At 33.7% G+C, this 14,677-nt stretch overlaps 1 protein-coding gene across 3 annotated transcripts in view; it reads right to left on the bottom strand.

Moving 5' to 3' along the window:
* Nucleotides 1–14,677, bottom strand: part of TfAP-2 (transcription factor AP-2) — a 158,078-nt gene that overhangs the window by 33,739 nt on the left and 109,662 nt on the right. For 2 of the 3 annotated variants that reach the window (XM_075307317.1, XM_075307318.1), the window contains exons 2-3: nucleotides 3,308–3,538; nucleotides 3,038–3,223 (exon numbers count right to left, since the gene is read on the bottom strand). In XM_075307317.1, the coding sequence (XP_075163432.1) occupies nucleotides 3,038–3,223; nucleotides 3,308–3,538 (417 nt within the window). The remainder of the gene's footprint in view (nucleotides 1–3,037; nucleotides 3,224–3,307; nucleotides 3,539–14,677) is intronic. The other variant, XM_075307319.1, reaches the window with a different exon arrangement.

The raw sequence follows: 14,677 nt of genomic DNA, 5'->3' as shown, positions 1-14,677 counted from the left end.
AATGCGTTGGCGCCGGAAGAAGAAAACCCCGAAGGAGCCCGACCGTGACGCCCTGGTATACTTTGGAGCTTTTGAGGACCAGTGTTGGTTGTTTAACAAGAAAGCAGACATTAGTAGTTGGCTCTACGGTCAATCTGCTAAAAATAGCTACAGATTATTTCACTCACACTTTATGGAAGTAAAGTATAGATTTGAAAATAACATTGTTACCACATGTAAAGACACATGTAAATACCACATTATGTAAAGATTATTTCAAAATTAGATTAATCATAAATAACATTATTTTTAAATTACAGTTCGCCATTTATTTTTATTATCCTAGTATTAAAAATTCTCAAAATCTCATTTTATAACAATGCTCAAAAAGAGGCGATATTAGACATTATTTGTTCCGGCCGGCAGAATGTTCAAAATAAATATCTTTTGAACATGAATGCGATAACGCCGACAATAGAAATATCTTAGAATTGGTCCCTATCATTAGATAGAGATTAGAGACGCATTTGTTTACTTAGGATCGCCATAAAATCATTGTACTAGCTGATAAGAGCGCATGTGTGTGGGATCGTAATGTAACAAAATATATAGAGATAGACGATCAGTTGGTCTAATGCACAGGCAGTTTAGTTTGTAAGAGTATATAAGGAAGAATATTTTTGTAAATAAATTAGTATGAAAAGTATACTCATCTTGTTTGGTAATTAATCCAACAAGAAGAAAATCATTACGTTTTACAGTTTATAACATTACATGGAAATTGGAAATAGTAGAATAATAAACTATTATTTCGATGTTATTGATTCTTAGTAAATCTATTTAATATATTGATAAAATATGTATTTTATTGAAGAAAAATTGTCTATATAAATAAATAAATTGTATTGAAAAACGAAGGTAAGCAGTTCTAAATTTGAAGTAAAAGGTTTACCACAAATATGTAAGATTTGTACAAATCAATGAAAAAAGTTCAATAAACTCATTCCATGTATGAACTCAATTCAGTTAAATTTTTTCATTCTGTAGCATAGTGGTACATAACACTATGCTACAGAAAATGTTAACTAATATATGGAATGCTTTCTACCTAATTTCTACGAAAATCACATCGTTTAAACAAATAAAAATGTCTTTGGCGCTATACGAAGTTCAACTTTCTTCATCATTGTGAGTTCATTTTAACTTAAAGAAGGGCCACTTTTTTCTGGGTGTAAAGAAAAGTAAAAGGCATTTTAGAACGATAATGCTAACTTAATACCGGCCTTAAAGGTAAAAATGAAATTAAGTACAAAACACGATAAGTTTTAAATGCATTTAAAATGCTAGTAAATAACTGTTCACGCCTAAATAGATTTATGTGTATATTATAAAATTATTTATGTATGTTTATACTCGACTCCACGTTCTTTTGTTAGAGTTATTGAATTCCTTCCAAAATTTCAAAATTTTATACCAAAAACAGTCCAATAAAAAAATAATATTTTATCCAAAAGCTCAGCCCATTTCTTTTATATCAAGCTCTGTTTCTGGCTGTAAATCTTTAATAACCCACATTTCGAAGTTTTATTATAAAAATTTAATGTAGTATAAATGTGTAAATTAAAAAAAAAATGGTGTTCGGTCGGAGTAGGGATTGAATCCACGACCCTTTGCATGCAAGGCGGACATGCTAACCATTGCTCCACGTGGCAAACAAATGTATGTTTCTGTTAAATAATGTTATGTTTGCATCTGTTCGTAGGCGCCGCAGACTATGCTACATAAATATAACTTATAACGACAAGTGTCTATTGGTGACCATAACAGCTATGTAGCCCAGTGAATAGTGTGTTGGCTTACAAACTGTATGGTTCTCGGTTCGATTCTCCGTCCAGGCGAAAGGTAAAATTTAAAAAAAAATATAAAATTGAATAATTTCTTCAACATTATTTGTATTACAGAAAAAGGTGCCAAGAACTAAAAAATTTCGTGGAAGTGAAAATTATGTGAGGGAATGAGCACAATCTTCTTTGGGGGAAAATTCTTCCAAGCATATAATATTTTTGGGCTCAAAATGCTTCCAAAAATATTATGTTCACATAAAACAAATATACTAATGTTTCGGCAGTATCCAATAATATATGTGCTCCTGCAAAATATGGAACATATGTTAGAGAAGCGATTTTTTTTGAGGGTGTAGCTTTATAGCCAAAATCATCGTATTTATTCAAAATCGTCGACTTCAATAATATCAAAAAATTGTTATCGATTTTCCTTGGACGAATTATATAAAATGTTCATTTAATTAAATATACCAATTTTTGGTCTCAATTCAAATAGAACGATGTTGTGATGGGGGCTATTTCCCTCACGAGGAAGTGAAATGATTTAACCAAATAAACTAGACCCTTTTCCACTGCTAACATTTGCTATCAGTGGATAGAGTGTGCAAAAATGTACATGAGTAAATGTGAGTCTTAGACTAAAGTAAAATTTCGATGAAGATGAAGAGGACAAGGAAGGCAAATTGTTCACATACTTTGTAAAAGATTTTATGCAAAATTTTGTTCATTACAAAAGGAAAAACACAAAAAAATTTTCCACTCTGGTTAAGGTTCTACTTCTTAGGGGTTGAAATAAACTTCTTTTTGGCCAAACCCAAATCTGCTTCTCAGCGAGTATATCATTACAGGGTAATTATGGGCATGAAATGGCTGGCATTGGCGGCGAGGATTCTCGTTTAGACAAGTTACCCTGTTAATAAGTGAGTTATCTTAGTGGTATAGTATTCTTGGCTGTTGTTTTTGTTCAAGTGAATTCCATGAATTCTTTTCCAAAGATTATCCCAAGAAAATGCCATGAATGTTGGGAAAATGTTTCTCAATCTATCAAGGAATTGCTATGAAATTCTGTTTTCGTTTGGTTTTACATCATGTATGCGCTGCTTAGATTAATGTGGACGAATTTACATGAAGGAGTTGCAGCACTTTGGCTTTTGAAGGGATAAATGTTTTTTCTGAGATACGTATTGACTTTCAACGGAATTGTGACGACTTACCACATGTCCTTGAAGTTCAGCCTCTCTGTGAGATCGATGAATACCGAGTTGATCCTGGGTTGATCTCAGCCCGGCCAACTGATTGTAATGATGCAGGGGTGTGTGATGTAGTGTCGGTAAAGGTTGACCATAGGGATCCGTTCCTAGATACTCTAGGGCACCGTGATTCTGTAAGTACGCAGGTATCTGATCAATGTTAATATAATTTCTGATTACGGTAAGCGGTCGTGTATGAATGCTAAGTGAAATCTAGAAAATTACAATAATTACCTGTTGTTGTGGGGGGCTTTGTGTCGAGTGGTGAAACGGAGGTGGAAAATATGGAGGTTGAAAATCTGATTGCAGGGACTGGTGATGCATTGTAGCTGCTGAACTGTGTGTTCCGCTATGACCTCCATGGCCAGTTGCAGGACCTCCTCTACTGGCATGGCTTCCACTGTGTGTTGTATACGCAGGACTATTACTGGACAACCCCAGACTGCCATGACTAGTCAAACGTTCCTAAAACAAAAGTTAAGTAGTCCTCTATTTAATATAACACTCAAAACATTTTACTTAAGTTCTAGGTGTAATATTAAATAATCCCAAAACTGCTTCACATTGAAACTCGATATGGAGTAATCGGTAAGACTTTGAGTTTTCTTGAATAAGCTTAATTACAAAAAGTTTTGTAATAAAAATAAATCGTTTATGTAACATATACCCCAAACACATTCTGATTCAAGCATATATATATTTTCAGGATTGGTCCAAGCAAAATATTGTTTGCATTGTTCAAACATATTATGTTTCATCTTAGGCATACACAGGTAGAAAAAATTTTAATGAAATTTTCTTTGTGTATATATACCTTTAAGGCGCCAGTTGTTAAGGCTGACACACAATGAACACGCAGCTTTGAAAATAAGTTAAATAAATTTTAACTTTTTCGGCATCTATAGGCTGCTTTGCTTTTGACGATAAAAACATTTGTTGCTTCCAGGTTTGTATATGGAAATATAAGTTTGTTTATGTTTATGAAGTGACAAATATGATTTTCAATGTGTGATGGAAAAAAAGAAGCCGCTTTAAAGCAAAGAAAAAAGCTGAAGCATTCGCCTGCTGAAGCATTCGCTCTGCTTTTTTCATACTCTCTAGGACTAGGTCTCTTTCTAAACACATATATGTTTATAGGCTATTTCTAATATATGTTTGTATCCAAACATGTTAAATTTACAATTAACATATATGTCCCAAACATGTTATGTTAGTTTATAAACATTATATGCTTACACTAAAAAATATTGTGTTAAAAAGTTTGAGTTACAAGCATATAATTTTTACACCCAAACATATCACAAACAGTCTTTTTGTCCGTGTATACAGACATCCTTAATATGTACTTAATTCATCGTTTTTGAAAATCGTTGAGAATGTACTAATTCAGTGATCACAGTTTTCACCAGCATCCGTTTTCTTTAGTCTTCTTCTTCTTTGAGAATTTTTGAGTTTAAAACAATTTTACACCGAAACATATGAAAACAATAGTTTTCTATCCATGTATATATGATGCTTTATTATCTTTAATCTACAGATTCAAAATATCGGTTAATTTAAAAGTTTTTTATTTAATGTATATTTCAAGAGATATTATATGTAATGTGTCTTTATTTAAGATAAAATTGTCTTTAGTACTAAGTACATTATTTTAAAATTTATATTAGTAAGTTGCCAGTATATTTGATTTGGTGAACCTTCCCAGCAAAAACTCTGATTACCCTGTAATCTTATAAACTGAAAGAAGAGTTTTCTTTTCTGAAGAACGACATTTTAAACAAACTAAGATATCTTTTGATGCAAAACAAAATCTATTGAAGTTAGGGATGACAGACATGATCTTTTAAAGAGTACATGTGCTCTTTTTTAAAAAATGTGCTCTTAAAACAAGATAGGCCAAAAGAGAACGCAAAAGTGCTCTATTTTTAGTTAAGTACTCTTTTCGTGCTCTTTGTATGTATCACAACAAATATTACTCCAACGCGGCGATTCAATAAATGGTAAAAGTGAACTTAACATATGTAAATGTCACACTACGAGATTTTCCTACGCCGTTATTTTCTAATTAAATAGTGTTTTACTTTATATCAGAGTCGAAGAAGAGCACGCTGATGTTGCTTCTTCACTTTGTACTCTGTTCTAAATATAAGCAAACTTTCAAAAACATTTTTCACAAAAACACCAAACAAATAACATACAAAGTATTGTAAGAAAATTAGCTTGAGTTGAAAGTGATTTATTTTATGTATATGTTATGAACCTTTTTTTATGATTAAATGAATTGTTATGGAATTAAATGTTTTTATTTTATTTGAAAAAGTGTGCTCTTTTTTCGTATGTGCTCTTTATACCCTAAACCACATAGTGGTCAGGGTATAATAAGTTTGATCTGCCAAAAAATGTGCTTACCAGAAATGTTGATTTTAGACCCCATAAAATATATACCGATCGACTCAGAATCACCTCCTGAGTCGATCTAGCGCTTGGTGTCCGTCCGTCTGTCCATGTATTTGTTGTTCACAGGATTCCGGTCGCAATTATTAACCGATTTTGATGTAATTTGGTACGGGGAGTTTTTTGGGCACAAGGACGAACGCTATTGAATTTGGAATAAATCGGATCAAATTTAGATATAGCTCCCATATATATGTATCGCCCGATTTCGACAAATGGGGTTACGTTGCGCTGTTTTACAAACGGATCGTCGCCAAATTTGGCAAATAATAATATTTTGCATCGCCTTCAAGTCTACAAAATTTCATCCAAGTCGGTTCAGATTTATTTATCAACCGATCTTACTCAAAGTTGGCTAAATGTAATCTTCTATAGTACTAACTATATGTGCCAAAAATCATGGAAATCGGTTCAGATTTAGCTATAGCTCCCATATAAATGTACCGCCCGAATTTTCTAAATTTGGCTATAAAACCCTTATTTATCAACCTCCCAGCAAACAAAGCGTCACCAAAAAAGTAATGAAAATGTTCTTTTTGGATCCGGAAGTGGTGCAAAATTGACGCAGAAGCGATGAATTTAACATGGGCTTGTCATAGAACGGAAGTCTTCCATTTCAACAGCCGTTATACTGAATTTGCATCACTTCTTTAGGTGTGATCCAAATTCAATGTTTTAGATGTAAATTAAAAAATTCTATGATATTTTGTAAAATAAATAATTTTTATAATTTGTTATAATTTTTAATGGATTCTAACGCTTGTCGGAAACGTTTGACCTCAAATATTTTCAAAAATGCACAATTTTTTCAGATTGGATTTAGCATTTTTTTCCACAAAATTTAAATGATTTGTACCATTTATGAATTCTTATTCTTTTTTTAATCTATTTGAAACAAAAAAAGTTAAAATTACCCATTAAAAGTATGAAAAAACCAAGATATAAAAAATTGAATTAAAATAACTTCCTGCAACATCATTGGGAGTGCATCTTCGGGAAGTGCTTTTAAAGTTGTGCCTTTGGAAGAACTTCCAAATTTTTTTGCTGGGCTATAGTACTCAAAGTTAGCCAAATGTAATCTTCTGTAGCACTAACTGTATATGCAAAATTTCATCGATATCGGTTCAGATTGAGATATAGCTCCCATATATATGTATAGCCCGATTTTCCCAAATTTGGCCATAGAACACTTATATATTAACCGATCTTACTCAAATTTGGCTAGATCCAGTCCTCTAAGTAACGGTATATGCAAAATTTCATCGAAATCGGTTCAGATGTAGATATAGCTCCCATATATGTATCGCCCGATTTTGAAAAATTTGCCCCTAATAACCTTATGGTTCACCATAGAGGCCTCATTTCTTATTTGATCTTACTCAAATTTTGCACAAGGTAACCTTTCGTGTTATTAGTCAAATCCGCAAAATATTATGCAAATTGGTTCAGATTTACATATAGCTCCATATATATGCATCGCTCGATTTTCCCAAATTTGGCCATAGTACTCTTATTTATTAACCAATGTTACTCAAATTCAAATTTTGATGTACTAGCCGATCGTATTTATACGTACTTGTAGCTCTTACATAAGAATATTGCTCGATTTTTACAAATTTGGATTTATTACCCACACTAATTGAGCGATTTTCTCTCAATGTGTGAGAGTGTTGCTAGAAGTAAGGGAAATTCCCTATATGTAGGTTTTTCTAATATTTTGCGTCTTGTAGGACATAGGGCCACAATGTAGGGACATTTTCACTCAACACAATTTGTAATAATTTTTACATTTTGGTGGCTCTTCATTAGGAAATTAGAAGCCTGCAAGGCTTGATCTTTAACTAAGAATTTCAAGTGTGGTGGGATATTAAGCCACTATGTAGCGAAATTCAAAGTCATCCACTGGGTTGCTAACTTCAGGGCCCAGTGGACGGGTATCGACTGGAGTTATAAATTTGGACAATGACCAAGAGTTAGGCCCAATCAGTCGACCTGTAGACGGGTCGACGGTGGCGACACTTTGACAAGTCGTACTTTTTCTAAGGTAACGACATCAAAAGGAGGTAATCCCTCACGAAAGAGATTCAAGGAACGCAGAAATGCTTTGTTTATCCTAAAGAAGTTAGGATCAGTCGACCCAAGCACGCTGTCGGCTAAACAAAGCGATTCCTTAAAATGGGCTCAAGGAATTCTTGAGGCTGGAAAAAGGGAACGATCACCAGATGAGCTGCCATCCTCCAAAAGGGATCAAAGATCGTTTGCCTCAGTTGCTAAAGACAGCCTTGTGATGGCTATCATTAATAAAGGAGCATTGGACGGTATGGTTCCAAAGCAAAAATGGGGGGAAATTGAGAATGCTCTGTCTGTCGTCTACTCACAGGTGCTGGAAAAAGTTTCCCGGACCAAGTCCTCGACGGCAAGATGCTGGATGGTATCAAGGACGATTTAAGCTAGTCGCATTTGAGGACCAGAGGTCTATAGAATGTTTTAAAGCTGCTCTGATACTAATTGGTGAAGTTTGGGAAGGAGCTGCTCTAGAATTATTCGAGAAGAAAGACATACCGGCTAGACCTAGAGCACATGCGTGGATACCTGCAAACCCTTCTGACCCTGAATCTATTTTAAATAGACTGAAACGATGCAATCCAGATCTTCCAACAGCTGATTGGAAGGTTGGCCGTTTGGATCAAGTGGATGGACCAAGACGGCATGCAGTGTTCATATTGAACACTCAGTCTTTGCCACATCTAGCAAAGTCCCAGGGCCGTGTATGTTATGGCTTTCATTATATCCAAATGAAGGTATATAAAAACGATCAGCTAAAGGATTCAGAAATGGACAAGCTTCTGTCTGAATCAGAAGTAAGCGGATCCTCTTGCGAAGTCGAGGGAGATACCAAAGTTGAAGACATGGATAGACACCGTATGCGAGAGGAGGTTTCTATTGCCTCAGAACTCACCAAAGTTGAGAATCACCGAGATCTCTGAAGAGGACATTCTTGATGACTCGATTGAAGCGGCTGATGTGACGGTTGTTGAAAATCTCGATGGTCCTACGGATCCTCCAGATAAATCTTCATCATTGTAAGGCTGCAATGTGCTGCCTTAAAAGTTCTCCTGATGAAAGGGGACATAGATATAGTTCTTATTCAAGAACCATATGTTTATAGAAACAAAATATGTGAATTAAGTACTCCGGGGTTCAAACTATCGCAGTATACTGGTAATGATGTAAATCGAGCCTGTATAATTGCTAAAAACGAGCTCAACTTGTTTCTGCTTCCTTCAATGTGCAATACAGACACTGTCGTTGCCAGTTTAGAAATAGCCAAATGCAAATATTGGGTATCTTCGGTCTACATGGGACATGACAGGGAGATGCCTCCATGTGCCGTTAAGACCTTAGTGGTCTTGGGGTAAATCCTGCAAATACAGAATTAGTCATGTATTGCAAAGATCGCAAAACTCCCACGGTTAGGCCTATTTCCTTAGGGGGTATTGAAATTCCCTTTGGTGAGTGTGCAAAATACCTTGGCGTTATTTGCAAAAAGTAATAGGAAAAAAGTGGGGACTAAAACCAAAAATTGTGCATTGGCTATACACGGCAGTGGTTAGACCTATAATGCTATATGGTGTTGTAGTCTGGTGGCCGGCCCTTCAGAAACAGACTTGTTTAGATAAAGTTCAGCGTATGGCGTGTTTGTGTATTTCAGGCGCATTCAGCAAGACAGGAACAAATTCCCTTAATGTCGTGCTGCATCTATTGCCTTTAGACATTTTGGCCAAACAGTCAGCTGCAACAACGGCTGTGCGGTTGCGTGAGTTATCGCTGTGGTCGGAGAAAAGTTACGGTCACAGTTCCGTCCTCAAAATAATGCCAGATGTGCCTAACGTAGTGGATTACACTTTGGCGAGTCCACTTTTCGATAAAAAGTTTGAGACTCTAATCCCCAACTGTGAGGCGCACAGACCCCGGGGAATAAAGAATATATAGATTTCTACACTGATGGCTCCAAATTGGATGGACAAGTGGGGTTCGGAGTATATTCTAATGATCTGGAACTTCGAATAGCGAAAAGATTACCTAATCACTGTAGTGTTTTTCAGGCTGAAATATTAGCAATAAGAGAGGTGGCGAATTGGCTGAGAAGTAATGTTCCAAAAAATGTGAGCATTAATATATACTCAGACAGTCAACCTGCAATAAAATCCTTGGACTCTGTGTTCCTCAACTCGAAAACGGCCATCGAATGCCGCAAATCTCTCAATGAGATGGCTGAGCAGTACAATATTCACCTAATATGGGTGCCTGGCCATAGGAACATACCGGGGAACTGCGAAGCGGATGAGTTGGCAAGGCTAGGGACTACCTTACATAGTCCAGGGGAACTAGAATTTGTTGGTATGGCCCTAGCTACCTGCAAGCTCATGCTGCGTGAGAAGGCTGTTATGATGGCAAATGTGATGGGAGTATTGCAAGGGTTGTAACGACACCAAGCAAATATGGCCCCATTTCAACTTAAACCGCACACTAGATATGCTGATGTTCTCGAGACGTCAGATATCACTCCTGATATCTGCTATAACGGGTCGCTGCCTGATAGGCGATTTTGCAAAAACTATTGGCGCTAAGTATAATGACTATTGTATGAGCTGTCATGATGCGGAGGAAAAAGAATCAATAAAACACCTCTTGTGTGAGTGTCCTGCATTTTGTGTAAAGCGCAAGCTACTTTTAGGAGCATATAGCTTCAGATTACTGGCGGATCTGGAAAACGTTAACTTAAGCAGTCTGCTAATATTTTTGGTTCAGCGAACCAACCAGATACATAGAACCATTTTGTTTTGTAAAATTTGTTTAAATTTAACGAAAAATATTGTAAGGAAAATTGTTTGGGAATGTATGGGAAAGTAAGGAACTTTTTTGTCCTTGTAGGGTAAACCGAACATTTTCCCTGGCTACACTGACTATAGTTGTGTAGCCATAGAAAAATATTTTAGTTCATTCGAACTAAGAAGTATTCAAACCTTTCAAAACTTAAGGAAATACACTTGTTCGAATATAGGAAATTTTCATATATTTCTTTTATCTACCTGTAATCGATACCTGTCATCGATGTAATCGATACCCAGCAAAAAAAGCGTCGCCAAAAAAGTAATGAAAATATTCTTTTTCGATCCGGAAGTGGTGCATAATTGACGCAGAAGCGATGAATTTAACATGGGCTTGTCATAGGAAGGCAGTCCTCCATTTCAACAGCCGTTGCACTGAATTTGCATCACTTCTTTATGTGTAATCCGAATTCAGTGTTTTGGATGTAAATTAAAAAATTCTGTTATATTTTGTCAAATAAATAATGTTTATAATTTTTAATGGATTCTAACGCTTGTTGGAAAAGTTTGACCTCAAATATTTTCAAAAATTCACACTTTTTTCAGATTGAATTTAGCATTTTTTTTCGACAAAATTTAAAGGATTTGTACCATTTTATGAATTTCTACTCTGTTTTTAACCTATTTGAAACAAAAAAGTTAAAATTACCCATTAAAAGTATGAACAAATCAAGTTATAAAAAATTGAATTAAAAGAACTTCCTGGGTAGTTAAAATAAAGAACATCGATGGAAGTGCATCTTCTGGAAGTGCTTTAAAAGTTGTGCCTTTGGAAGAACTTCTAAATTTTTTTGCTGGGTATGTTTGTGCGTGGGTTGTTTTTTTTTAGTTGGAATCGTGTTGTTATGATTGTTAAAAAATAATTTAGTAAAATAATATAATAAATAACAAATAAAATATATAAATTTTAAATTACACTAAAAAAATTGAACTCTCTATTTCACTAAAGCCAATTTAACTGTATTTTAGTTCATGGAATTATTATGTATGGATAAAATTTCCTTTAGTCTAGTAATTTTGTGTGTGCATTTGTTAAATTAACTAAAAAGCGGGAAAAAATTATACACAAATTAAGCATACAGTTTTACTGAATTGGAATTTTCACAAAATAGTTCATTATTTCTTTAAATTTGTAAATTTTACTAAAATTCGTTCATCATGAACTTCGTATGTCACTAAAGACATTCTTGCAATTTTTAACTCCAATTTTTCCTTCAAACTACAAAATTTTCTTTATCAAGTGAAAAAATTATTTATGTCTAATAAATTTTCTTGAATATTTACTTATTTTTGTTATATCGGCGTAATGCCAGCGTTTGTAATACTATTTAGTTAACATTTTCTAAAAATATTCAAAATTTTCTAAAATTAGCCAAAAGTTTTCTTCCTAGTGGGTTCACTGTTTTTTCAGTGTAGTGAGAAATTTTTCATTTTTGCAAATTACTAAACATAAACAACAAACAATACGTCTATCAATTTTCTTGATGGTGTCTAAAGAAAGAAAACACCAGAAGAATAACAACCCTTCATTCGTCTTCATTTTGGAGTCTTCAATTAGCAGGTAATATTAAGTGACGCTAACCTTTTGAGGAAAAATTGGTTTTTAATTTTTTATATATGTATAGGTATTGAAATTGTAAAAGGAGGACAAAATCGTTAGGCAGCAACTTATTACAAGTGAAAAGTACAAGAAGAAGAAAAATGCGTTTTACAGTTGATAACATTACATGGAAATTGGAAATAGTGGAATAATAAACTAATATATCAAGACCAGTCGACGCTGTTGATTCTTAAAAAATATATTTAATATATTAATAAAACATGTTTTATTGAAGAAAAAATTGCCTATATAAATAAAATTGTATTTAAAAACAAAGGTAAGCAGTTCTAATTTTGAAGTAAAAGGTTTACCACAAATATGTAAAATTTGTCCAAATGAATGAAAAAAGTTTAATAAAATCATTCCAGATATGAATTCAATTCAGTTAAATTTTTTTATTCTGTAGTATAGTGGTACATAAATATAGGAAAATGTTAACTAATGTATGGAATGCATGCTACCTAATTTCTAAGAAAATCACATCGTTCAAGCAAATAAAAATGTCGTTGGCTCTATACGAAGTACAACTTTCTTCACATTGAGTTCATTTTAACTTAAAGAAGATATCACTTTTTTCTGGGTGTAGAAATCGTACCACAACCAGTGAGTTAAATTCTTCAAATACTTTATAATATACCTATTAAAGCATTTATCTAATGAATAATATGGTAATTCATTTAAAACACCATTATTATCGAAAAATCTTCAGAATTACCCTTACATTATATATTGGTTTACAGTTTTTAAGTAAATGCTCAATTATGTTGAAATTTATACATAATTATGCCATAATTTACCCCATTTATTAAGTCATCGTCGGTCCATTGCATCTTGTAATAAGAGTTTTACATCTGGTAATGTAAATTGTAATGATTTGTGGTTACCTAGTTTTTGGTCTCAATTTCCGATTTTAGTCTCAATTAGCCTTGGGCACAAATTTACTCAAACCTAAGAGAATTTCTTTTAAAATAGTTTTAATCTTTTTAAAAGTAACATTTTAAAAGAAGGTTTATAATTGTTGCTTAAAATGTTTTTTTTTTTGCATTTAGGATTGTTATCTTTGAAACCTGCTTCATTCCGACAAAGAAGCAGGATGCAGAATGAAGTTTCTTTCTACATCCGTGGTTTTACTCATGCTCATTAAGCAAACGACATTGACTTCAATATATTGGTTTTAGACTGGCCTTTATTTGTTCGTGGATTGTTTTTTTCTGTCACAACAATGTGTGATATATATATATATATATAAATATATGAGACAGAAGAAACTTGGTTCTCAGGACCATATTCGAAGAGCACAATATAGTTGGCAACCATTTAACATTTTCATTGCATTCATGATCGACCAGTGAATATAACATAATTGTCATCTGACACGCGATCTTAATCTAAAATCTTAAAGATAAAGAAGGTGGGCCCGTCTACAATGTTATGATCTTCATGAAAAAAATTGTTTTCATTAGCGAAAATGCCATTTAAAAACAACAAAGCAATTTAAGTTGTGTTTTAACTGATTTCTTTTATAATTTCGTGTAAAAAAAGCGCTTTTTTATCGGTCTTGTAAAAAGAAGTGCGATCGGTTCCGATAGGTGGCGTTTTCAATCGGTCGTCCAGGTAAATTACTCATACAATTTTCGTGAGTGTGTGAGAGCATGAGTCCTACTAAAAATTTCGTAAAAAAAAATTTAGTGCGAATGAACTTTGACTGTTTAGCACGGTCATGTTGTTTAGTTTAGCAAAGTCTATATCTTCTTTCGAAAGAGCTCTTTTCCGCTTACCGGAAAATACACAAGGTGCTTGGAACTAGGTGGTAGGTTATGCATACGCCCTAAAAAAAATCGCTTCTTTAACATATGTTCCAAACATATTTTGCAGGAAGCACATATATTATTGGATACTGCCGAAACATTAATATGTTTGTTTTACGTGAACATATTATATGTTTGGAAGCAAAAATATTATATACTTGGAAGAATTTTCCCCAAAAACGATTGTGCTCATTGCCTAACATACTCGTAATTTTCACTTCCACGAAATATTTTAGTTCTTGGCACCTTTTTCTGTAATACAAATAATGTTGAAGAAATTAGTCACTTTTATACATTTTTTTAAATTTTACCTTTCGCCTGCATGGAGAATCGAACCGAGGATCATACAGTTTGTAAGCCAACACACTATCCACTGGACTACGCAGCTGTTATAGTCACCAGTAGATAATTATCGTTATAAGTTACATTTATATAGCATAGTTTGCAACGCCCACGAGCCCATGCAAACATAACATTATTGAACAGAAACATACATTTGTTTGCCACGTGGAGCAGTGGTTAGCATGTCTGCCATGCATGCAAAGGGTCGTGGGTTCAATCCCTGATCCGACCGAACCATTTTTTTTTAATTTACACATTTATATTTATACTATATTAAATTTTTATAATGAAACTTCGAAATGTGGGTTATTAAAGATTTATAGTCAGTAACATTGCTTGATATAAACGAAATTGACTGATTTTTGTATAAAATATTATTTTTTTATTGCAAAAATAACAATTGTGTAACAAAAAACTGTTTTTGGTACAAAACTTTAAAATTTGGAAGGAATTCAAAAACTCTAACAAAAGAAGAATGTGGAGTCGAGTATAAACATACATAAACAAT

The sequence above is a fragment of the Haematobia irritans genome, chromosome 4, assembly GCF_050003625.1.
Source record: "Haematobia irritans isolate KBUSLIRL chromosome 4, ASM5000362v1, whole genome shotgun sequence".
Taxonomy (NCBI): Eukaryota; Metazoa; Arthropoda; class Insecta; order Diptera; family Muscidae; genus Haematobia; species Haematobia irritans.
The sequence above is the reverse complement of the archived record's forward strand: the minus strand, read 5'-3'. Positions and strand labels throughout refer to the sequence as shown.